Source organism: Hemitrygon akajei, chromosome 1, assembly GCF_048418815.1.
Source record: "Hemitrygon akajei chromosome 1, sHemAka1.3, whole genome shotgun sequence".
Classification (NCBI taxonomy): domain Eukaryota; kingdom Metazoa; phylum Chordata; class Chondrichthyes; order Myliobatiformes; family Dasyatidae; genus Hemitrygon; species Hemitrygon akajei.
This window is the reverse complement of record NC_133124.1, coordinates 40,676,094-40,702,402: the sequence shown is the minus strand read 5'-3', so window position 1 is coordinate 40,702,402 and position 26,309 is coordinate 40,676,094. Positions and strand designations below refer to the sequence as shown.

Genomic DNA, 26,309 nt, shown 5'->3' with positions numbered 1-26,309 from the left:
ACAGTCAGGGTCATCCAAATGGGCTAATCAGGTGTTTTCCACAATAGTCAACTGTGTGTGGTAGGTTCAGAAACAATTTAATTTCATAGTCACAGGAAGGGAAGTTGTAAAAGAATAGGTGTTACTTCATCTGTAATTATGTTGTGGTGACATGGGTATCTCTTGTGCAAGACCATCCTGGAGGGAAGTGCCTCTTCAAAATGGTGCAGGGTAGTTTAGAGGTTGGAGGGTGGTGGCGATGTGCCTTGTGCTGGCATTGACATGGGGGACAGTAAAACATGACTGAAATCAGCTGATGGAGCTGAAAATGAGGATGTGGATCCTTGTTTTTGTTCTAGGTAGAATCAACAGAACTGCAGGAAATGGAACAGAAGCAGCTGAGATAAAGACATTACGGAGGCACCAGTGTGGAAATTTTTATTTTCTGAACAGATACATTGGAGAATGTAATGGGATCCTTGCAGGAAGCAGGGTGGGAATCTGTGAGCACATAGTGAATATTGGATCACCCACAAAATGCAAAAAGGAGAGGGAGGGAAGTATTAGAAATGCATCCATCATGTACAGAAGTGAGGACAGGGTGAAAATTGGTAGCAAAGGTGTTGAAAATTTTTGAGTTCCATTGAAGGGCAGAAATAGCGATAGTCATCAATGCGCTGGAATACAATTGGGACAAGGTGGATTGGTACTGAGTGAAGAAACATTCCACGTATTCCCCAAAGATTCATAGCCTTACATGCATGCACATCCCCAAAGCTATGCTACTTAATTAGAGGAAGTGTGTGGAGTTAAAGGGGTAGTTTTCAATGAAAAGTTCAGCCAAGTTAGAGGGTGGTCTGTTTTGAGAAAGGTATGAAGGGTTCTCGAGCAATTCTAGAACAAGATGTAGTGGTTTGACCATCCGTCCCGAAAGTGAGCTGGTTAAATCCAGAAGAATTATAAATTCATTGTATCACTGATGTTGTAACTAGGAAGGATGAGATCAGACCAGGAATTTATTTTCACAAGAGAAGATCTGCAAATGTTGGAAATCCAAGCAACACACAAAATGCAGGAGGAACTCAGCAGACCAGCCAGCAAAAGGGTCTTGGCCAGAAATGTTGACTGTACTTTTTGCAAAGATGCTGCCTGGCTTTCTGAGTTCTTCCAGCATTTAAGTGTGTTGCCAAAAATTTATTTTACTGGACAAGAGAAGGCTGAAATGTTGGGTCTTGCTAAACAGTCCTGCTTTCAATCTTTAGGTGGAGGTAAAAGCAAGCTGTATAATTGGGGGACTGTGGCTGAAAGTTGTAGAGAGGTCATATCTAGTGAAAATATAGTCAGTAACCATTTGCCAGATGTGGTGGGTTCATGGTATGGAAGGAGCAAGTGTAACAACTGGCATTTGGACTCTGCAAAGTAGGGATTTCCCAAACTATACAGCTGAACCATTGTCAGCAGATTGGTCTTTGGCACAGTCCTGGAGTTTTGGGAGGGAGATAGTGGGGTAGGTGTGAGTACATGGAATGGAAAAATACCCAGTGTCAGGTTCACATTTTACAGTCATAAATCTGGGAAAGGGTTAGAGGCGAGAGAAAAGGGATCCAGGAAATGTGAAGGTTCAAGATGGTTTCTAAAGGAAGGCTCCTAGCTGCAGAATCAATCAGAATCAATATTTTAGTGAAAAGGTTGGAGGGTTTGTGAAGGAGTGAACTGAGTTTTAATTATGGGGGGTTGGGAAGAGTTGAAAATGGGCAATGTGTGAGTGGATCTCATTGACATCAAGGCAGCATTTGACTGCTTAGCGTGATGGATATTAAGTAAAAATTGAATTCTCCACTAAGGAATCATGTCTGCACTAAATAAAAGTGAAGATGATTGTAAATTGGATGTCATTCATTTAAGCTCAAGCATATTTCTGCAGTTCCCAGTATGTTATGCTAGGCAAAGCCAATAGTGATCTTTTGTCTATCATAATAGCAGAAATAAAGATTTTAATAGATAATTGCAGTTGCTTAGAGATACAGCACAGTAACAAGCCCATCTGGCCCAATAAGCTTCTGCTACCCAATTACACCCATGTGACCAATTAACTTACTGACTCATACACCTTTGAAATGTGGAAACTGGAGGCCCCGGAGGAAACCCACACAGTCACGGGGAGAACGTACAAACTTATAGGCAGTGATGGAATTGAACCTGGGTTACTGGAGGTATAATAGCGTAATGCTAGCCACTATGTTGCTGTGCTGCCCTGTTTTCTGAAATTTCATTTGCAATTCCAAGTACTACGAACAATATGCGTGGGCTGAAGAATTGGAAGTAACATTCATATCATACTAGTGCCACCCAACTAACTTGTCTTAATATTCAAACAATCTCTCCTGAAGCTTCAATGACTGGCTCTCCTCCATTTAATATCTTGGACTTAATTGGGACACTACAAACTTTTCAGCTGTGAAAACAGGTCATGTACTTCATGGTTTGTATTCACTCAGTTCATAACTCCCCAAAACTATTCCCACCATCTAGAAAGCACAGTTCTTGAACGTTGATAGATTACTCTGAATTTATCTACATCAATGCAACTCCAACAATCCTGGCAACCTCAATTTTTGAAACTCGCTATTTAATTGGCATCCGTTCCCTACCCTTAATGTTATTTCTTCCCACCAATCCATTGAAACTGAAATATTTTTACTGTTTCATTGTACATGCATGTTGTAAGGCTGCTTTGACGATGCCCCTTAAACTTGCGACTACAATCTTAGAATCACAAATGCATAAAGTGGTGGTCACACACCTTCTTTCCTTGACCTACTGGACAAATATTTTGGAACTCTACCAATTAGCACTGACGTATCTACACCAGGTGGATTGCAGAATTTCAGGGTTGCTCAGCACCTCACCTCAAGGTCATTTAGGATGGGACTGGGTGGTGTGTGCCAACAGTCTCCAAATCCTATGAAAGAGGAAAAAAAAAGTCGTGGCATTCTGAAAAATAATTCTCTGTATAGACTGTTATGTTGCATTAATTTGATTATGCACAAGTATTTTTGAACCTTTGTTCTATTGCATTTCAGAGGAATTAAAATATTAACCCTTCCCCTACCCCACCAAAGGCAAGTATAATTGGGTTGTTCTTGCTTCAATGTAATAATTGAAGTATTCATAATTTTGGTGATGTAATTTCTGAGTGTGTTTTTTTTTCTTTTACCATCCTATCCCTCTCCTCAACCACACTCTTCAGTTCCTACCTTCATTGTCAGTGGACCACTGTGGAGCAACTGGCAAAGGACAAGAGAATCCATCAGAAGATTAAACGCTTCAAAGCAAAGCAAGCACAAATGAATAAGTTTCTCACTGAGGTCAGCATTTTATTTTCATAGATTAGTAAATTTATCTTTGTGTTGCTCAAATTGTTTTCTAAGGCATTTTCAATATTCATGTTCTTGTTAATCCATGCACTTGTATATTTTCTTTTTGAATTTTTTTATTCAGTAAGCTTTCTTCATGATCTAGGCTCCACCCCAACTCATTGTTTTGTTTCATTTGTCGTCCCTTGATGTCTGCATTGCCTGACTTTTACAGTACAACTCTCATTTTCTTGCATTGTTGCCTACCTTTCTTAGTCTATTTCTGTTCCCTTTTTTTTCTTTTGCTCTGAGCTTCTTGCCTCCCCCATGCTTTCTCTTGACTCTTTGCATTCACTGTCATGTATAATCTTTTGGTGACCTGAATGCGTTGCACAGCTCCTTTGATACACTTGGCCACATTTTCCCCTTTTAGTACCTCTCCTCTGTGGCATTAAGCTGTGTCTTGGTTCTAGCCACTTTAAAGATAAATAGTTGGACATTTTCAAGTTTTTCTTAGTATTTTCTTTTCACTTATTGTTTCTTTGTTCATATTACTTCATCCACTTATTTTTAACAGTGACAAGCAAGCTGGTATAGTGGAGGTGTTGATATTTTTAGTGAATTGCCAACCCTTTTTGAACACTGGCTGATTTTACTTTTTATTAACTTCAATTTCAAGACTCAAGACCATAAGACATAGGAGCAGAATTCAACCATCTTGGCCCATTGATTCTGTGCTGCCATTTCATCATGGCTGATCCAACTCCCTCTCAGCATCAGTCTCCTGCCTTCTCTCCATACCCTGGCCAATCAAGAATGTATCAAACTCTGCCTTAAATATACCGAATGACTTGGCCTCAAATATACCCAATAAATTGTCCTCCACAGCTGCCTGTGGCAACAAATTCCACAGATTCACTACTCTCTGGCTAAACAAGTTCCTCCTCATCTCATTTCTAAATGGGCATCCCTCTTTTCTGTGGCTGTGTCCTCTGGTCTTAGACTCCCCTACCATAGGAAATGTCCTCTCCACATCCACTCTCTATAGAGGCCTTTCAATATTTGATGCCTTTCAATGAGATCCCCCTCACTCTTCTAAATTCCAGTAAATACAGGTCCAGAGCCATCAAACATCCCTCATATGATGAACCTTTCAGTCCTAAAATCATTTTTGTGAATCTCCTTTGACCCCTCTCCAGTGTCAGCACATGCTTAGATAAGGGGCCCAAAACTGCTCTCAATACTCCAAGTGAGCCCTCACCATCACCTTGTAAAGCCTCAGCATTACATTTTTGCTTTAGTATTGTAGTCTTCTCGTAATGAATGCTAACATCTCATTTGCCTTCATCATCACTGGCTCAACCTGTAAATTAACCTTTAGGGAATCCTGCATAAAGGCTCCCAAATCCCTTTGCACCTCAGATTTTTGAATTTTCTCTCCATTTAGAAAATAGTCTACACAATTATTTCTTGTACAAACGTGCATGACAGTACACTTCTTGATACTGTATTCTATCTGCTACTTTGCCCGTTCTCCTAATCTAAGTCCTTCTGTAACCTTTCTACTTTCTCAAAACTACTTGCCCCTTCACTTATCTTGGTATCATCTGAAAACTTGGCCACAAAGCTGTCAATTCCACCATCCAATTATTAATTTACAACATAAAAAGAAGCGGTTCTAACCCTTGGAACACCACTAGTTACCGGCAGCCAACTAGGAAAGGCTCCCTTTATTCCCACTCTTTGCCTCCTGCCAATCAGCCACTGTTTTACTCATGCTCATATCGTTTCTGTAATACAATGAACTCTTAACTCGTTGATCAGCCTCAAGTGGGACACTTTGTCAAAGGCCTTCTGAGAATCTCATTGATTCTCCTTTGTCTATCTTGTTATTTCTTCAGAGTTCCCACAGATTTTTCAGGCATGACTTTCCCTTGAGGAAACCATGCTGACTTTGGCCTGTTTGATCATATGCCTTTATGTTCCCCAAAATCTCATCCTTAAGTGATCAACTCCACCATCTTCCCAGCTACTGAGGTCAGACTAATTGAGCTATAGTTTCCTTTCTTCTACCTCTCTCCCTTCTTGAAGAGTGGAATGACATTTGCGATTTTCATTCCTCCAGAACCATGCTAGAATCCATTGAAAAATCATTACTAATGCCTCCACAATGTCTTCAGTCACCTCTTGTAGAACCCTGGGCTGTAGACAATCTGCTCCAGGTGCCCTATCTACCTTCAGATCTTTCAGTTTCCAAGAACCTTATCTATATTAATGGCGACTTCAGTCCCTTCTGCCCCTGACACTTCCGGCATACTGTTTGTATCTTCAGTGAAGGCTGTTGCAAAATACTTATTCAGTTCATCCCCCATTACTACCTCTCCAGCATCTTTTTCCAGTGGTCCGATTTCTACTCTTGCCTCTTTTATACTCTATATATCTTTTGGTATTGTTGGGTAGCTTACCTTCATATTCCATCTTTTTATCCTTCGACATTTTAGTTGTCTTCTGTTGGATTTTAAAAGCTTCCCAATCCTTTAACTTTCCACTAATTTTTGCTGTTATATGGCTGTATTTGGCTTTTATGTTGCCTTCGACTTGTCAGCCACAATTGCATCATGCTGCCTTTAGAATACTACTACTACTTTGGGATGTATCTATCCTGTGCCTTTTAAATTGCTCCCAGAAACTCCAGCCATTGCTGCTTTGCCATCATCCCTACTTGAGTTTCCTTCCAGACGATTTTGGCCAGCTCCTCTCTCAATCCTCTGTAATTCCCTTTACTCTGTAATACATCTAACTTTAGCTGTTCCTCCTCAAATTGTAGGGTAAACTCTGCCATATTATGAGAACTGGCCCCTATAAGGGTTTCTTTACATTAAGGTCTCTAATCAAATCTGGTTCATTGCACGACTCCCAATCCAGAATAGCATATCTCCTGTGGGCTCAACATGAGCTGCTCTAAAAAGTTATCTTGTAGGTATTCTACAAATTCCTCCTCTTGGGATCCAGTACCAACCTTATTTTCTGAACCTGTCTGTATATTAAAATCCCCCTTGACTATTGTAACATTGCCCTTCATAGGAAGATGCCTCCTACTCATCAAGTGCCATTTATTTTTTAGTTAAAATTTTAAAGTTGTTATTGTAGCTCCATGTTATAAACCTGGCATTCTTGCCATATCGTTCCCATCTCACTCAACAGCCTGTATTGGAATTGAACTACAACCTTGTCCATTTAAATTCAATCTATGATATCCCTTGGCATCTGTGATTGCCTAATTCTATAATGTTACCTTCTCTGCCCTGACTCGGCACACCTGTTGAAGCACTCATTTATGTCTCCATTACTTCTAGCCTCCATTGCCTCCCTTGCAGACATCTTAGCCTTTGTCTTCCATCAGAAAATCTGTTGAACATATCCCATCCCAACATCAAGCCCCGACTATCCATTACCCATGACTGTTTTAACATACATTACTTCCAAATATCGCATGCTTTGCACCTTGGTATTCAACGTTCTTCCTATAGCCTCAAGCCTTACATGCACTCACCCCTCTTCCCCTCATCCTCTTATTCAGTACTTGTCATTTGTCTTCACTCAGGGTAGCTGATCATGGCTTCAGACTGCTAGCTGCTTTGATGTAGAATTCACTCCTTAAACCTTTATGTTACTGCATCTCTTTCTTAAAAACTTAAAAGCCTTTCTTTAACTTGGACTTTTGGTCTCTCCTTTACCTATGTTAACTCAAGTTTTTATCTGCAGTGTTCCTTTGGGAAATTATGCAATCCAGAGACACTATATTAATATCAATGGCATTATAAAGCATATACAGCCCTCTGTTTTTACTATATATGACTTAAAGCCCATGTTCAAATTACTGTGCCAAAGTTGTTTCTGTTGCAAATTTTGTAATAATACTTGCTCCGGTTTTATTTTACTGTGCACTTGCCACAGTAAAATAAAAGTAAAATGTTTCTTGTTGCTTTTGAAACACCAGCAATGATTTGTGGCTGGGAACAGAACCTACAAAATCTAATGAGAAAGAAAATCATTTTGTAGACATCTAATTCATTGAATTAGTTTTTTTGTTAATAAACTTACCAGAATGGGCAATTTTCTGCAGTCACTTCATTAGTTAGTTTTTGGTACAACGATTCATTTTAGGTCAAAATGCAGTTCACAATGTTAGCTTCGATCTGTAACATTTTACTGTTTGGCTTGATGAATCTGGTGTAACTCCTGCATAAGATGACTGTGTAATATATTTTCTTAAAATATAGCTGGGATTATCTAGCATATTGTAATTAAAAATTGTAGGCTAAATTGCAGAAGCTGGAGATGCAAGATAAACATTTTGGAGATGTCATTTGTGAATAAAGGAACAGTTAACATTTCAGTGTGATGTTGACATATTTCGAAAGCTGATATATTTAACTTGTAGACAAGCAAGAGGTAGAGGAGAGCGATGGGGAAAAGGAGTGAATAATATTTGATAAGATAGAAACAAGATGAGTGACACTGTCTATTGTCAACCCTGAGGATATGCTAAAGGCATATTCTTGAAATATAAACCTTTTCAGGGAAGACGTTTAATAGAAGAACAGAGGAGAAAAATAAAAAGCTGGAACCCAGGTGAAGAAATAGCAGTTCCTGGAAATGTGAAATTAAGAATGCTAGGAAAGCCAAGTGAGTCAGCTTCTATGGAGAGAGAGAAAAACTGAGCTACATCAGAACTGGACAGAGATCAGAAAAGAGAAAAGAAATGGAAATGCTCGAGATTTGAAGCAAAACGTTCAGTTCAAGTAGCAAGTGCAATTTTGGTACTGCTTCAGGAAGTACACTTATGAAATAATTTAATGAGCTGGATTGTGTTACTTTCCAGCTGGTGGCTTTGTATTAGAACATCAGTTATGTCAGTTCTGTCGTTCCATGACTATTCTTTGCAGCATAGAATTTTGAAATGAACTAGAGGTCAGGTTCTACTACATCTAACCTCGTGCTTCACCACTAGAATTAGCATTCAGTCCAGGCCGAGTATGCAGTCTCTTAAGCTGAGGCTCCAAATGCATTTCACATTCTTGAGCATTATACCAGAAATGGCTGTTGGCATAGCCTCTATTTTTATTGAAAGGGTAACTGCAGATAATGTATTTTACTTTAGTCTACCTAATTGTAACAGACTTAACTATTTCTATTTCGTAAAAGAGCTTCTAAATTTATTTTAATATTCCCTGATGTTACTGAATTCTTTTGAATAGGTTTTAAGTGTCCCACACTATTAACTGTCAAATACAATCTAATAAAAGCACGCCAGATCAGTATTGGGCTTTTCTCACCTGACGTGGAGAGGATGTTTCCTATAGTGGAGGAGTAAAGGACCAGGGGGCATAGCTTGTGAAGAAAAGGATGTCCCAGAGAACAGGGATGAGGAGGAATTTCTTTAGCCAGTGGGTGATGAATCTGTGGAATTCATTGCCACAGATGGTTGTGAATGCCAAGTTATTGACTATTTAAAATACAGGTTAAAAAGTTCTCGATTGTAAGTGAGTCCAAGATGACAAGGCGAAGGCAGGAAAATGGGGTTGAGAGGGGTAATAAATCAGCTATGATGGAATAGTGGAGCAGACCTGATGGTCTGAATGACCTAATTATGCTCCCATGTTTTATGGTCTTATGGGGCCTATTCACCACTTTATTCATTTTCCAGGATACAGTTGTCACTCCAAATTCAACGTTCATAGTTCTCTAACTGTCCCTGAGATGCTGGTGATCTGCCTTTTGCTGTTCTGGCCTTTCGTGTGAGGTACTCCAGCAGCTCTGCAGTGAGTTCTGGAGATTGGATGAGGATGAAAGAACAGCAATATACTTCCAAGTCAGGGTGGTATACAACAGGAGAAACCTTTAAATGTTGGTGTTCCCAGCACCTACTAAACCATTTTCCTCCACCTTGAGGCAAGTGGTTATGGGTTTGGGAGATGCTGTTGGACTTGCCGAGGCAAGTTTATGCAGTGATTTCTGCAGCCACTGTGCTCATGAAGGAGCTGAATGGTTAGAGTGATAGGTGGCTGATAGTTGGATTGCTTAATACTGAATAGCTTAATATGAATTGTTGGATCTGCATTTATTAAGGCACAATGATAGTATGACATTAAGCTCCTGGTTTGTGCCTTTGTAGATGGTGGAAAGGCTTTTAGTATACGAGGTGGTAAGTCACTCACTGCAGGATGTCCAGCTCTATTATCTATTCTTTAGCCACAGTATTTCTGGCTGGTTCAATTGGGTTTCTAGACAGTGGTGATCCTAATAAGTTGATAATGGGCAATCTGTAATGATATCATTGAAAGGGACACAGAAGCTTAGCCTCTTTCTTTGGAGATTATCATTACTTGGTGCTTTATGTAGTGTGGATGTTACCTGCCACTTTTCAGACTATGTGTAAATGTTGTCTAGGTCTTGCTGCATATCAGCATGGACTGCTTCATTTTGCTGAGTAAGGAATTGTGAATTATATTGAACATTGCTGTCATTCCACTTCTGAGCTCACGAGAGAAGCAAGGTCATTAATCAAATAGCTGAACATGATTAGCCAGGAACACTGCTCTGAAAAACTCGTGCATTGATGTCCTGGTGCTCCAAGCAGCATACTCAGCTTTTCTATGAAATATGAATACAGCCAGTGCAATTTTTTAACCACACAAAACATCTTTTAAATTTTTCCATATTGCATTACTCAGTTCTCTGCTGCATATTTGGACCAAGGCAGTGATCACATCTGGAGCAGATTGGTTGTAATAACAACTAGGCTCGAAATTGTTGAGCGGGGTATTGGTGATGAAGTGCTGCTTAAAAGCACTATTGGTGACAGCTTCCTTCTCGTTATTAGCTGGATTGAATTTGTCCTGCCTTTTCTGAATGGGCCATGAAACATTGTAAATTTTCCTCACAAGGTAGATTGTTCTGTTGTAACTCTACTGGAACTTATCTCTTGGCTAGTTCGGGAGCAAGTGTCTTTACTTCCCATCAGTGATACGGTGTTCTTTGTATTTGCTGTATCCAGCACGCTCATCCATTTCTTGAAAGCAGGTGGAATGAACTGTATTGGCAGGAAAGCACCTTTTGCAAGGGTATGGTTTGTCAGAAGGAAGCTGAGGTGGATTACTTACTCTGCTCCACCTCTGGCTGAACATGGTTGTGAATGCTTCAGCCATTAGCACTCGCGTGCTGGGCCCTGCTGTCATTCAGAGTTGCAATATTCATGAATTTCCTTTTTAGCCATTTAATTGTCCATCACTATTCAAGACAATTGAAATCAAAATATGCAGAGGCTGTAATAAAGTCAAAATGTTGGAAGTGCTCAGCAGGTCAGGCTGCATTTCTCCAAAGAGAAGCAATTAGTATTTCTCAGAACTGAGGAGGAGAGAGGAAACTACATTGTGGAGATAGGAGGGTGAAACTGGGATGCCTGTGGGGATCAACTGCAAACAAGTTTATCTGGTTATTGAGTGAATAGGAGCCATTAGAGAATGAGAATGTAGAGCAGGAAGACATGTCAACAGGTCCTCCTTGCAGAGGTGGAAAGCCAAAATCACAGATGGACATTTGATATATGTAGGAAAATTGATTTATCTGAAGTTGTGGAATTGTTTCTTAATTCTAGAAGGATACAACATGCCCAAACCGAAGATGAGTTGTTGTACTTTGTGTGTATTGTGCCTCTATGTGACACTACAGGATATCACAGACTGGTCAGAGGATAGCAACATGGCAGGCAATGGACGTCTTTGATTTTCTTAAAGTTGAGTCTGTAAATCTGAAATAAAATCAGAAACTGTTGTAAATAGTCCATAGGCCAGGCAGCATCTCTGTAAAGTGAAGAGTCAACATGTCGGGTCAGAGAATTTTTCAGATCTGAAAAAGTGATTTTTTTTTTAAAAAGCAGGAAATTTTAAATTGCTGAGAAGTGTCAGGAGGGAGCGAATGGACAAAGGGCATATCTGAAAAGGTGAGACCAGATCAAATGGGTTAAAAGGATAAATGGCGAGTGATAATGCTGTTTTGTGGTATGTATTGCTATTTGCAGGGCTGTGAAGTGGCCAGCAGACCTAGCTCTACTAAAAGAGGGGGGGGGGGGGGGTGGGGGGAAGAGATAGAAATGGCCAGTTCTGAAGAAAAAGTTAGTCACCTAACAATGGAGAATACAATATAGAGTCTGGAAAGTTGCAATGTGTCATATGGGAGTATAAATGTCCCTTAAGCTTGCTTAGAACCTCAGTGTAACATTATGGAGGCCGTATATATTGGTCACAGCGGGATATGCAATTAAAGTGGCCAGCAACTGGAAACTTGGTCACTCCAGTGGACTGAATGCAGGTGTTCTGCAAAGTGACTGCCCAGTCTGTGTTCGGTTCCTTCATTGTGCACACTGAAGTAAAGAAACTGGAGGAATGACAGCAGTTGCAACCATGATGTTTTACTGTATTGGGTGTTCTCAATATAGTTGCAATCTTTGCTAATAGTTGGGAAATGTATCTATTCTAATTACCATGACTGAAAGTATATTTTTGATTGTGAAATTTAAATGGCAATATGAATGTTTGTAAAGAATATTTTCATAATGGTGAAAATTCCATATAGATATAAATAATTAACTCCAGGGCATCATTTAGATTTGACAGTCATCACACTAACTTCTAAAGGCTTCAGCTTTTTGGAAATTGCATAATTTCTCAAATGTTGCCCATTCATGTATTATAATTCACAGCATGTAAAATATTTTAATTTTTGAAAAAATTTGTAGAGTAATGAAATGGTATAGGACACAAATCTGGAAGAGGTGTGTGTTTCATGGATAGTGATCATGCTGAATTGTAGCCATGTCCACATTGTTGAAAGCTAATATGCACAGCAAAATAAGAAAAATAAATCCTTTGTGCTTTGTTGTCCCACCTATTTTTTCAGGTTGAGGATGAGCCTTTTAATCCAGATTATGTGGAAGTGGATCGAATACTTGATGTCTCACATAGCATTGATAAAGATAGTGGAGAGGTAACTTACATTTTTACTGACTTTTCTGAATGTTATTTTGCAAGAAATCAAGAATTAAAGGTGCTTTCATATATCATTTCCCCTATTTGGGTGTAGTTCTTTGCCTTCATTAAGTGTGGTGCAATTTGATCAGTTTCATTGAAGTGACAATTGAAAGAATTATCTTATTTTTAGGATGAACTAAAACTGAAGTCCAAAGGCCATTATTTTCACTTTTTTACATGTGGTTGAGCAGTGAACAACATTGGTTAACAAACATTTCCTCTTGAAAAATACTGTTTAAATTAATTTATTCTCTCCATGTTTCCCAACTAAGCATCTTTAAAATTCTTGGATGGTTCACATGAGAATTTCACTCAATAACCATAGTCAGGAATTGAAGATCAGTATTAATTTTGAAGTGTACTTTCAATTGTTTATCAACTTTAATTCTTTTTCAACTTGAGTGTATGTTTTATTCCAACTTGTAGTATTGTTGCCATTCATTTGTAGCCTGTATCTCGGTTTATTGCTTTTATTTGTATGTCTCTTGTGGTTGCATTCAAAATATAGCATGGAGTTTTTGCTGTGTTGATGTAAAGAGATCATTATTATAAATGTTATGATAAGAATCAATGCAATAATAAAACACTGCATAGCAATCTGGCATTGATGACCCAAGACCTATAACAAAACAGATGACTGTCAACCCATCCTCAAATACTATTCAGTTCAGGATCAATTAGAATTACTGTAAACAATACTGCCTATTCAGCAATACTCGTATCGTGTGAATGAGCAAGATAATCTTTACCTTGCTAATTTGTGCCAAACTCAGGTGAGTTCATCTGCACTCGACTGGATGTTAGTTTTGTCTGAATTTTAGGAATGAGAAACTACTGTTTCAGGTTGCTAGTCAATGAATTCAATTGGAAGTATGTACATGAGAGCCCCAAAATGGGCTGTTTATGCAGTGAGTAGGTGAAGATCAGATTTGAATTTCCATGAAGAATAAGATTGTTGTGGAAAACGAAGATCTTTCCATTAGAGTAAATTATGAGAAAACATGGAAATTTTCAAATGTATGAAAGGTAGGGAATATTGGGTAGATTTAAGATCAGGTTTAATATCACTGGCATATGTCACAAAATCTGTTAACTTTACGCAGCATTACCACGAAATACATGACATATTAATAAAGAAAGAATACTGAGTTGCAGAAAATATATCAATTAAATAGTTAAGTTAAAGGTAAGTAGTGTAAAAAAAAAACAAATAATAAAAGGTAGTGAGAAACTGAAAAATAGATTTTGTGGGAAGAACAATAAATGGAGTCTGTCTTAAACTTGTTAAAACTTGCATCAGAACACAATGCGTGGTTGATAATGGATCAAAGGAACAAATTCAAGTTCCATGTATGTTGTGACATCGTTCTTAACTATAAAAAGGCAATAAATGTTTTGAAGAACTTGTTGAAATGAACTTTTACAGACTGGTGTGAAATTGATCTTGAAGCAGTGTCTTCATTTATCACTTAAATCTTGTGTATGGGATGACCTAAACATTATGTCATACTTAAAAAGAAATTGTATTCATTGTAAATTAATTTGTTAACTTAATTGAACTCTTTAATTGAATCAATCAGATTTATTATTATGGACACAATGTGAAATTTATTGTTTTGGGTCAGCAGTACAGTGCAAAGAATATAGAATGGTAGAAGTGGTAGAGGCAGGTTCAATATTGTCATTTAAAGTAAAATTGGATAGGTATATGGACAGGAAAGGAATGGAGGGTTATAGGCTGAGTGCAGGTCGGTGGGACTCGGTGAGAGAAAGCGTTCGGCACGGACTAGAAGGGCCGAGATGACCTGTTTCCATGTTGTAATGGTTATATGGTAGTATGTTGAAATCTGATTGTGGTGGGGGAAGAAGCTGTTCCTAAATTTTTGAGTGTCTTCAAGCTCCTGTACCTTAAGTTAGTAACAAGAAGAGGGCATGTCCCAGATGCTAAGGTTTCTTAATGATGGTGCCACATTGAGGCACCAACTCTTGAAAGTGTTCTCTGGTAGGGGAGGGTTCTGCCCGTGATGGAGCTGGCTGAGTCTGTAACCCTCTGCAGCTTCTTTTAGTTCTGTGCATTGAGGTTCCATACCAGGGTACGATTAAACAGTCAAAATGTTCTCCAGAAATTTGCAAAGGTCTACGATGACATTACAAATCTCCTCAAATTCCCAACAAAGAGCTCCTGGTGTGCCTTCCTTGTAATTACATCGATGTGTTGGGCCTATGAGATGGCTTTTTAGAGCAGATTGTGGTTGAGCCTAATTGGGGAACAGCAATTCTGAATTTGGTGTTATTTAACTACCCAGATTTGATTAGTGAGTTTCAGGTAAAGGAATCCTTTGGAGGCAGTGATCATAGTATGATAGAATTCACTCTGCAGTTTGAGAGGGAGAAGGTAAAGTCAGATGTATCAGTATTACAGTGGAGAAAAGGGAATTACAGAGACATGAGCAAGGAGCTGGCCGAAATTGATTGGAATGAGAGATATGCAGGGATGACAGAAGAACAGCGAAGACTGGAAGCAATTAGGAAGGTGAAGAAAAAATAAATCCCAAAGATTGATTAGTATCCTAAAGGGAGGATAAAGGAACTATGGCTTGCAAAGGAAGTCAAAGATTAAGATCAAAACAAAGGACATATAATATAGCAAAAATTAGCTGGAAGGTAGAGGATCGGGAAGCTTTTAAAAACTAACAGAAGGCAACTAAAAAGCCATAAGGGGAGAAAAGATGACATATGAAAGTAAGCTAGCTAATAATGTAAAAGAGGATGCAAAATGTTTTTTTCCAATAGGTAAAGAGTAAAAGTGGATATTGGACCACTGGAGAGCAAATAATGGGTGATAAAGAAATGGCAGACAAACTTAAATATTTTGCATCAGTCTTCACAGTAGAAGTCACTAGCAGAATGTCAGAAGTGTGAGAGTGTCAGGGGGCAGAAGTAAATGTGATTGCTTTACTAAGGAGAATGTACTTGGGACCCTGAAAAGTCTGAAGGTAGCTAAGTCTCTTGGACCAGGTGGAATGCACCCCAATCCTAGATTGCTAGATGAAGTGATTGTGGAGGCGTTAGTAATGATCTTTCAAGAATCACTAGTTTCTGGAATAGTTCCAGAGGACTGGAAAATTACAAAATTTTCTCCTCTCTTAAGAAGAGTGAGAGGCAAGAAGACAATAAATAGTAGAACAGTTAGCTTGCCTTCAGTGGTTGGGAAGATGTTGGAATCTATTATTAAGGATGAGATTTCGGGGGTACTTAGGAGAATATGATAAAATTGGCCAAAGTTAGCTTGGTTTCCTTAAGGGAAAATCTTGCCTAGCATATCTGTTGGAATTTTTTGCGAAAATAACACTCAGAATAGATAATAGAGAATTGGTGGATGTTGTGTACTTGAATTTTCAGAAAGCCTTTGACAAGGTGGTACACATGAGGCTGCTGAACAAGATAAGTGCCCATGGTATTGCAGGAAAGATACTAGTATGGATAAAAGATTGGCAGACTGGCAAGAGGCAGGGTGAGAATAGAAAGTGCCTTTCTGGTTGGCTGCTGGCAGAGGACAGAGTTGGGACGAATTTTTTTCACGTTCTATGTCAATAATTTGGATGATGGAATTGATGGCTTTTTGGACAAATTAGCAGATTTATGAAAATAGGTGGAGTGGTAGTTAGTGTTGAGAAAGCAGTGAGTCTGCAGAAGGATTTACACGAGGGGGTTCCCAACCATTTTATGCCATTAACCGATGGGACTTACACAGACAGGACCTAGAAGAAGTAGCGAATGGGAGGTGGAGAGAGACTGTGGCTATTTACTCTATCATGCATCTTATCTTGTACGCCTTATCAAGTCATCAAAACAGATAAAATATATAAGAGAATGCAATTTCTGAAAATTATTCTTTTTACGAATTTTCAATAATGGAGGATCTTCCAGGATTCCATTATGAGGAATGAACCAGTCCAACAAGGAAGTTAAAGTAGGTGAACATTAAGGCCATAAAATGATCATGGAGATAGACACAAATATCAGAAGCATAATGTTAATAAACTAGATAAAATAATAATTTTGAGGGACTTGAAATAAACTTAACAGAAAAGTGACCAGCCATCAGCATAAAATATTGACAATCAATGTAGTATGATAACGGCAAACATTTAAAGTGGAGTTCAGAGATGCAGTAAAAAATATTCTCTGTTATAAGACTGAAACAAACAGCAATAATAGGGCATCATGACTCAATCAAGAAATAGGGCAATAACTAAGGATAAGAAAAGAAGCTTATATTATGTACGTAGCCAAGGACTGTGTAACGTGAGGGGATTTGGGAGAAGTAAAATAAATGTGAAGACACAATCTATAAAATTAGGTTAATAACGAACATAAAATAATAACATTCTGAAGGGTCTAGTAGATGCAGAGTGATTATTTCTACTTGTGAAGAAGAGCTTAACTAGTTAACATCATTATAAGATAATACCCAAGTAAAACCTCAAAAACAAAAGTGTGCAACAAATCTGGAAGAAAATGAGGTGGTGGAATCAAAGATTGAGATGGGTGGAGATTTGTGGGGGGGGGGGTGGGGTTCAAAACAAGCATGAAGTGGTTAACATAAAAAATTCTTGCAGCTGCTAGAAATCCAGAGCAACACACACAAAATGCTGGAGGAACTCAGCAGGACAGGCAGCATCTGTGGAAATAATAAATAGCTGACATTTCAGACCAAGACCGTTCATCAGGAATTGAAAGGAAGGTGGAAGATGCCAGAATAAGGAGGTGGGGGGGGGGGGGGGGGCAAGTTTACAATCTAGAAGGTGATAGGTGAAGGTCGGTGGGTGCAGGGGGATGAATTAAGAAACTAGGAGGAGGTAGGTGTAAAAGACAAAGGGCCGTAGAAAAACTAATTTGAGGAGACAATGGAAGAATGAAAAGGGGGATGTGATAGCCAGGTGAGAAGAAGAGTTAAGAGGAGGGCCTGAGTAGGGGTATGAAAAAAGAAAAGAGGGGACAATTTACTGGAAGTTAGAGCTAATCTAAATGGAATATAACGTGTTGTTCCTCTAACTTGAGGTTTGCTTTATTGTACCAGAAGAGGAGGCCATGGACTGACATGTCATAATGGGGCTTGAAATTGAAATGGTTGGCCAACAGGAAATCCTGCCTTTTGTGGATGGAACAAAGGTGCTCAACAAAGCAGTCTCCCAATCTACGTTGGGTCTCACCAGGGTAGAGGAGGTCAATAGACAGTAGGTGCAGGAGTGGGCCATTTGGCCCTTCTAGCCAGCACCGCCATTCACTGTGATCATGGCTGATCATACACAATCAGTACCCCGTTCCTGCCCTCTCCCCGTATCCCTTGACCCCGCTATCTATAAGAGCTCTATCTAACTCTCTCTTGAATGCATCCAGAGACTTGGCCTCCACTGCCTTCTGGGGCAGAGCATTCCACATATCCACCACTCTCTGGGTGAAAAAGTTTTTCTGCATCTCTGTTCTAAATGGCCTACCCCTTATTCTTAAACTGTGGCCTCTAGTTCTGGACTCACCCATCAGCGGGAGCATGTTTCCTGCCTCCAGCGTTTCCAATCCCTTAATAATCTTATATGTTTCAATCAGATCCCCTCTCATCCTTCTAAATTCCAGTGTATACAAGCCCAGTCGCTCCAATCTTTCAACATATGACAGTCCCGCCATTCCGGGAATTAACCTTGTGAACCTACGCTGCACTCCCTCAATAGCAAGAATGTCCTTCCTCAAATTTGGAGACCAAAACTGCACACAATACTCCAGGTGGGGTCTCACCAGGGCCCTGTACAGCTGCAGAAGGACCTCTTTACTCCTATACTCAATTCCTCTTGTTATAAAGGCCAGCATGCCATTAGCTTTCTTGGGAGCACTGGATACAGTCGGCAATCCTAACAGATTCTTAGGTGAAACATTGACTCACCTGGAAGGATTGTTTTGGGCCCTGAATGGAGGTGAGGGAGGTGGTGGAGGGGCAGGTGTCACATTTATACTTACAGGGATAAGTGCCAGGAGGGAGATTAATGGGGAGGAGCTAATTGACAAGGGGATTATGGAGGGAGCAATCCCTGTAGAAAGGGTAAAGTTGGGCGGAGGGAAAGGTGAGTTAGGATCCCGTTGAAGATGGAAAGCTAGGAATGCTCTGGTGAATAATTTGCCTCCTAATCCCCAAAGCCTGGCAACCACCTACAAAGCTCAAGCCAGGGGTGTTATTGAGTACCCTACTTGGATCAGTTCAATAACACTTAAGAAACTGAACACCATTCAGAGCATAGCAGCCTGATTGATGATCATTCACAATTATTCACACCACCACCATCACATTGTAGCAGCAGTTTGGACCATCCACAGGATGTACTGCAGCAATAAGTCAGCATCTTCCAAAGCTATGATCACTACCAGTCAGAAGGACAGTGGCAGCAAAAGCATGGAAACACCGCCATTTGCAAGTTGACCTCCAAAGCTACACATCTTCCTGACATAGAAGTGCATTGCCATTCCTTCACTGGTGGGTCAAAGCCTTGCAGCTCTTCCAGAACAGCTTCATAGGTAAGAAAGGATCTAATGCTTTGTGGGCATACCCATACATTGACTGCACTGGTTCAAGAAAGCAGCTTGCCATCAATTTGTCAAGGGCAACTAGATGTGTGCTTCGCAGGCTAACCCAGTATCCCTTGAATAATAAAGAAGATAACATAGACACCCATTTGAAAGGAGAGCGCTAATCCTTTTCAAAAACTGAGAAATTTCAGCATAGTACACTGATGGGGCTTTAACATGTAGTTAGTTCCCAGTTGCATTGCTGCCCAACCATAAATTGTAGCAGTCCTTGGTTGCTCTTAATCTGGGCATTCATTTCACCTCCAATCAATGTGAGAGGGATGTGACATTTTGTTCCAAAAATAACCCTGCCTTGTTACAATTAAGCACTTGTCCAGGCAGAAAAAGAAAATTCTCAAATGATTTCAGCCAACACTTCTATAAATTCCTTGGTTGCCTCCTAATCATAATTAACAGCTTCACTACTTTGTTCATGTTATACAAATTCACATGAGCCTTTAACCAACAAAATCCTTGACTTGCCAAAACTTTCTGTTTTATCCTTAGTTCTCATGTTTTTTAACCTCATGGATCATCCTGAAACAAACTGTTTATTTTGATTCTCAATTGAGTCAATTTTTTTTAATTTCCAGAAACACGAGATTGGGGCTTGATAACTGTACTGGATTTTATTGGCTTTGAGCTTTCATGTTCTTTAATCCATTCTTTATCATTCAGAATGAATGTGGCTGAACCCAGAGCAGGCAACATCTAGTTAATATTTCTACTGTATTGTCACTGATAAAATATTTTCCCCTTACTGTGATTATTTGATACTTTCTTCCTTCCCCCTTCATGTATGTTTACAAAGGCAAAAGTTGAAATTGCTTCATCCTCTCAAGCAGTTATCTGTGTAACAGCCACAACAGACAGTGGCATAAAAATAATCATATGTCCTACCTACTCTCATGAGCTCTAGTAGTTCCCAATTTTGTATACCTATCCACAAAAGTATATGCAGATAGAAAATTTTTACGCAGTCTAATTTGTCTAAGTAGCATGTTATGCAATCTTGAGAGAATCTCTTAATAGGCTTTCAGGGTGCTGAGCATCTGTGAACTAGTACCCAGACTCCTGCATACTCATCAAGCTACTGCAGATTTATACCTTTCAACTTACTTTCCAACTTATTAATCATGATTTCTAGATGCATCCTGCTTCACAGTTAGGGTAGACCCACCAGAGATGATAACTCAGCACGTATTTTAGGAGAAATCCTGCAAACTCTTGTAATTGACTTCAAACCCTAGAAGACCATCTAATCATGTGATGGTTACTTGCTGCCCTCCAGCTAATAAAATACATTGATGACTTCAACACAACCTGAGCTGGCTGAGGCAGAGTCTGGAGCAGGAGTCAGGAGGACCAACATGGGATAAATTTACTTCATCCTTTCTAGGTACATCTATCTAGCATGGTTGATAAAAGTGATTACTGAACGAACCTTGGAGACAAAATACTGCGATGTGAACTGCAGGCATTATTATGTGGCATTTATCATCCTGAGCGAAATAGATTCAATATAGATCTAGCAACTCAAAGCTATGTGTTCATGATCCACTGTAAATCATCAGCAACAGCACAACTATAGTGCCTATAAAAAGTATTCACCCCCCCCAGAGGTTTTCATGTTTTATTGTTTTACAACATTGAATCACAGTGGATTTAATTTGTTTTTTTTCAACACTGATCAACAGAAAAGGCTCTTTCATGTCAAAGTGAAAGCAGATCTCTACAAAGTGATCTAAATTAATTACAAATATAAAGCAAGATAATGGATTGCATAAGTATTTATCCCCTTCCAGTCAGTATTTAGCAGATGCCCCTTTGGCAGCAATTACAACCTTGAGTCTGTGTGGATAGGTCTCTATCAACTTCGCACATCTGGACACAGCAATTTTTTCCCCATTCTTCTTTACAAAACTACTCAAGTTCTGTCAGATTACATGGGGATTGTGAGTGAACACCCCTTTTCAAGTCCAGCCACACATTCTCAATTGGATTGAGGTCTGGACTCTGACTTGACCACTCAAGGACCTTCTTTGTTGTTTTTAAGCCATTCCTGTGTAGCTTGGCTTTATGCTTGGGGTCATTGTCTTGCTGGAAAACAAATCTTCTCCCAAGTCTTAGTTCTCTTGCAGACTGCATCAGGCTTTACCTCCAGGATTTCCCTGTATTTTGCTGCATACATTTTACCATCTACCTTCACAAGCCTTTCAGAGCCTGTTGAAGTACAGCATCCACACAGCATGATGCAGCCACCACCATGCTTAGGGATGGGATGGTGGTAGGGATGTGGATGGTGTGTTTTTGATGATGTGCGGTGTTCGGCTTATGCCAACATAAGAGTTCAGTTTGATGTCCAAAAACCTAAATTTTAGTTTCATCAGACCATAAAACCTTCCAGCTGACTTCAGGGACTTTTTTTCAACAGTGGCTTTCTCTTTGCTACTCTCCCATCTTAACTACTGAAACTTGTATACTATAGGTCTCCTGGTGGCCTCCATCACTATGCCCTTCTTGCACAGTCACGCAGTTTTTGATGGCAAATTTACAACTGTGCCATATTCTTTCCATTTCTTACTGATATACTTAACTGTACTCCAAGGGATATTCAGTGACTTGGAAATTTTCTTGTATCCATCTCCTGACTTGTGCTTTGCAACAACCTTTTTGCAGAGTTGCTTCGAATGTTCTTTTGTCATCTTGGTGTAGTTTTTGCGAAGCTACTGACTCACTAGCATACGGACCTTCCAGATACAGGTGTATTTTTACTATAATCAATCGAAACACCTTGACTGCATACAAGTGATCTCCATTTAACTAATTATGTGACTTCTAAAACTAATTGGCTACACCAGTGATAATTTTGTGTTATATTAAGGGGGGGGGGGTGAATGAATACTTATGCAATCAATTATTTTGTGTTTTATATTGGTAATTAATTGAGATCACTTTGCCAAGATCTGTTTTTCACTTTGACAGTAAGAGTCTTTTTCTGTTGATCAGTGTCAGAAAAGCCAAATTAAATCCACTGGTTCAGTGTTGTAATACAATAAAACATGAAAAACTTACGGGGTGGAGTGAATACTTTTTATAGACACTGTATATTCCATAATAACTGATGACACTAGAGTTCAATTTGCAACTTTTTTCATCAAATCAGTTGAGCAGCCCTGGAGGAGTTTAGAAAACTAGGCCAGGAGCAGCATCTGCCTGTGTGGTAGTTAACTGCATGTGCACCATCTACAAAGATAAGTAACACCTCATGAAGGTTTCAGTAGAACATCTGATATTCATGGCTGTTTATTTCTTGAAAAACTAATAGGTGCAAGGGAGTGTTATCACCTGTAAATTCTCTTCAAGCTTCACAGCATCCTGATTTTAAAATGTATCCTAATTATTGGTCTTAGACCAGCAACAACATCGAAAGTTACTGTGAAATTATATGCTTAAGACTGCAGAGGTCTGGACCATCTACCACTTTAAATATAAATGCTGCTCAAACCATATGCATTCATATCCCTTTTTGTAGGCTATAAATAATATCTGGAATACTTTAAAAGCTCCAATATTTCACACCTTAATATTTTTAATTTGTGCATTCATTTTAATGAATCTTTTTATTTCTATAGAGGGGTATGCAGGACTGCATGTATGACAAATCCAGATATTATCGAATGCAATTATGATATACCTCCTTTGGGCTTGTAATTTCAAATATGAAAGCAATTACAGAATCCCATTCACTATTGTCATGGGCTTTATATATGCACACCAATCTGTGTTCCAGCTAATGATTTCTCTTGTTTAAGGAATAAAATATTTCATGATTATTTTAAAACCGTATTTGAAGGATGTGGTCATTCCAGCAGTGATGTATTTAATTACTTTTCACTTCTGCTTTACAAGCATTGCCATCTGCAAGGATATAATTCTTTTACATGCTTTAGTAAGATGTATAACATTTTCTTTAATGATGTAGTTTGATAATCTCAATGATCAGTATGGGCAATTCTGAATATTGGAGATTGCTGTGTCTCGTTGAGCATGATATATTCTTGCTTTCACATCAATGGCTATCAATTGAACAATTACATTTTGACTTTATTGTCTTTAAGACCAGGAATTACTAGGGTATTTTGAAATCGTGTAGACGATTTTCCTGCTAAGGACCTTCCTGGATTCCAAGGTCTACTAATGCACCAACTGATGCTATACTAATCCTAGTTGACGGCATTAATTCCAAATCCCCTGCACCCTGCTCATTCAAGTCTTAAATATTGTTACTGTTCCAGCCTCTGCCATAAGTAGTAGTTAATTCCAGCAAACTACAAATTTTTGTATGAAAAATATATACTTCAGATCCCCATTGGACTTCCTCCCACTCAACTTAAACCTATGCCCTTCAGTTTTAGACACCCCTACTACTAAAAGTAAGGGCCACTATTCAGACTACTCCTGTCCAAGTCTCTTCATTCTGGGGGGAAATGAACAAAGTCCATGCAATCTCTCTTTATTTTTTATTTATTTAGAGATACAGTTCAGTTAAGGACTTTCCAGCCCACTGAGCTATGAAGGCCAGCAGCTCACTAATGTAATCATGTCCTAATTGCAGGACAATTAAACTCAAGACTTCTAATCCAGGCCACTTCCATGTTAATCTTGTTTGCGCTCTCTAGTTTAATTACATATTTCATTAGTCTGGGGACCAGAGCTGCACAGAATGCTCCCAGGTGCATACCAACCAACGTTTTGTACAACTAACTTTTCCCAACTTTTATGCTCTCATACTGGATGTCCATTGGATATTTTCTTTCTGAGATGCCTATACTTTTGCAAGTGAAAGCAAATCAAGCATGTTTGTTGAGGTTATTAACATTTCACCTAGCTGTGGTCTTATTTGGAGATAATGGACTGGAAGAGAACTTGATCCACAAGTGCCAGTGAGATGTACAAAATATTAATTTCATAAATAGAAAGAAAATCAATTTTAAATGGTTACAATTTTGCTTCAAAATAGAGAACGTTGGTCACTTGAAAATTATAGGAAGGTAAAGAATTGATTAAATCGTATAGAATCTATAACAGTTTTAGAGCAAAATAAGTTCCCTATTCATGAACTTCTAAATATACCTATACAACAAATTTATTTGTAATTTTCTGCCAAAAATGTTTCCTTTTCATTTTGGGATTTCTTACATAGTTTAACTTTTGCTTTGTAGTTTCAACTAATATTGGCAAAATAAATGTATGCATATAAGATTATTAATCCCAAATAGATTAATTCTAATGGTCTTCAAAACAGCCAGTCACCCATTATTTGGTGAAGTGGTGTTCTCTTCCATATGAAGAAAGCACCTGGGAACTGAAACTTGACACAGACCAAGACAAAATTGAAGAATTTCAGCAGCTACAAGCCATGACACCAAGAACAGAGTATATGGTAAGATCAAAATTCTGTGTTTGTGTTTCAGGCTTTTTTTTTAAAAAAACTTAAGGTTTGATTTGGGTATGAACAGAAGTTGGTTTAATGGGAAAAGAGAGTCTTGTGGAAATGAGTAAATAATGACCAATCAATAAATAATTGGCACCATAAAAAATTAATCTTTGACATTAAATGTTTATTCATAACAAAAATTGTATTTTTCAGTGCTTAAAGGGTGAGCTAAGCACAGTTAAATGTATTTGTGAATTTGTAAAATGTGCTTAAAGATTGATTTTTTACATCAATTGTTTGTTACTGAGCATGAATTAATGTATTTCATAAGTGCCAGATAAGACACTTACAACAATTACAGCATATGGGATTGCAATTTCAACCTAAGGGTTAGAATGCAAAGTTCTGGGATCTACAGTGGCAGCAGATTTTGTTCAGTGGGGCACGATATTTAAGATCCTTGTGATAATGCTGTTATTTAAACATATGACAAGTTTTCCATTTTAATTAAACTCCAGCAAAAGACCAACTGCTTAGGTCAACCATTCTCGTCTAACACCATCCATTCCAACAATGTTTTGTCGTTCATTCCACTAGTGTGATGTTGCTATGTCGTTGCACATAGTTGACTTTTGGCTTTCCTATAAAATCCTTCTGATCCTGAGGTATTAATCATCTCCACTTGAAGTGATAAGATTTGAACAAATTCAATAAACGGGGGTCTGCTGGTATTTTGGAGAGGGAGGTAGACTTGATTAAATGTAAAGAAAAGAAAATTCCTGCCCCATTCTGGGAAGAATATACCAGGATATGTGATTGAGGTAGTGTAAGGAAGAACTACCTTAATTCCTAGCATAGAGTTAGGGATAGAGTGGAATGGTTTGTCCTTTAGAAGAGATTAAGTAGACTGGGCCTAGGTTTCTAATGACTGGGAAGTCTAGAAGTTGTGGATGTAGTTTCTCCCTGAGTGGTGCTCATTCATTATTGAGATGGAACCTGAAACACTTTGGCTTAGTCACTGAATAAGCTCATGAGGTGTTATTTATCTTTGTAGATGGTGCACACTGCAGATAAATACCACCCAGGCAGATGCTGCTCAATTGATTTGATAAACTTTTGGAAATTAATGGAATTGAGTGTGGTGTTAATACAACAGTTAAAGTAAATAAACCCATATGTTTTAAAGTTTATAAGAACGAGAGGTGATCTGTATGACATGGAAAAGTCACTGTTTTCATTAGTGGCAATATCTCAAATAAAGTGACACAGTTGGAGTATTGTAATGTGAAACTAAGCATGTTGGGATCACTTGTATGGGCTGATGAACCTCTACCTGGAGCATTATGGAGGCTGTATTAATGAGAAAGCAGACAAGTTTTTGGAAAGATCAATGAATTGAGGGCTTAGGAAATGGCACTGAGTGAACCTGGATCGTATAAGCTTTCATCATGGTGGGGTTAGGGGCGAGTGGCCCACTCCTCTGTTATTATGCTCTTGTGTTAATGATGAAAGATGGCACAGAATTAAGATAGCCATTATCTTACTTATTGGCCAAGCAGCTACAAGGAAGTAAATGGCCAACTCTGCTTCCTGCTAAAGCTCCAAGAAATCTTTTCTTTTAAAGAAGTCCTTTTTGGGGGGAAAATAGAGAATTGAGTTTCTCTTAAGGAGATAAAAATCAGGAAGTGTTATTAAAGCTTTACACGCCATCGATTGAGATCTTGAAATATTCTACACGGTTCTAGAAACTTTTAATGGAAGAGTGGTTAATGTCCTGAAAATGATTTGGTTTAAATCATTTGAATGCCATTTAGGAGCACTTGA

At 38.7% G+C, this 26,309-nt stretch overlaps 1 protein-coding gene across 5 annotated transcripts in view; it reads left to right on the top strand.

The window, feature by feature from the left end:
- chd7 (chromodomain helicase DNA binding protein 7) overlaps positions 1–26,309 on the top strand; it is a 228,198-nt gene that overhangs the window by 115,274 nt on the left and 86,615 nt on the right. For all 5 annotated transcript variants that reach the window (XM_073041862.1, XM_073041857.1, XM_073041872.1 and 2 more), the window contains exons 8-10: positions 3,230–3,347; positions 12,297–12,383; positions 24,354–24,491. In XM_073041862.1, the coding sequence (XP_072897963.1) occupies positions 3,230–3,347; positions 12,297–12,383; positions 24,354–24,491 (343 nt within the window). The remainder of the gene's footprint in view (positions 1–3,229; positions 3,348–12,296; positions 12,384–24,353; positions 24,492–26,309) is intronic.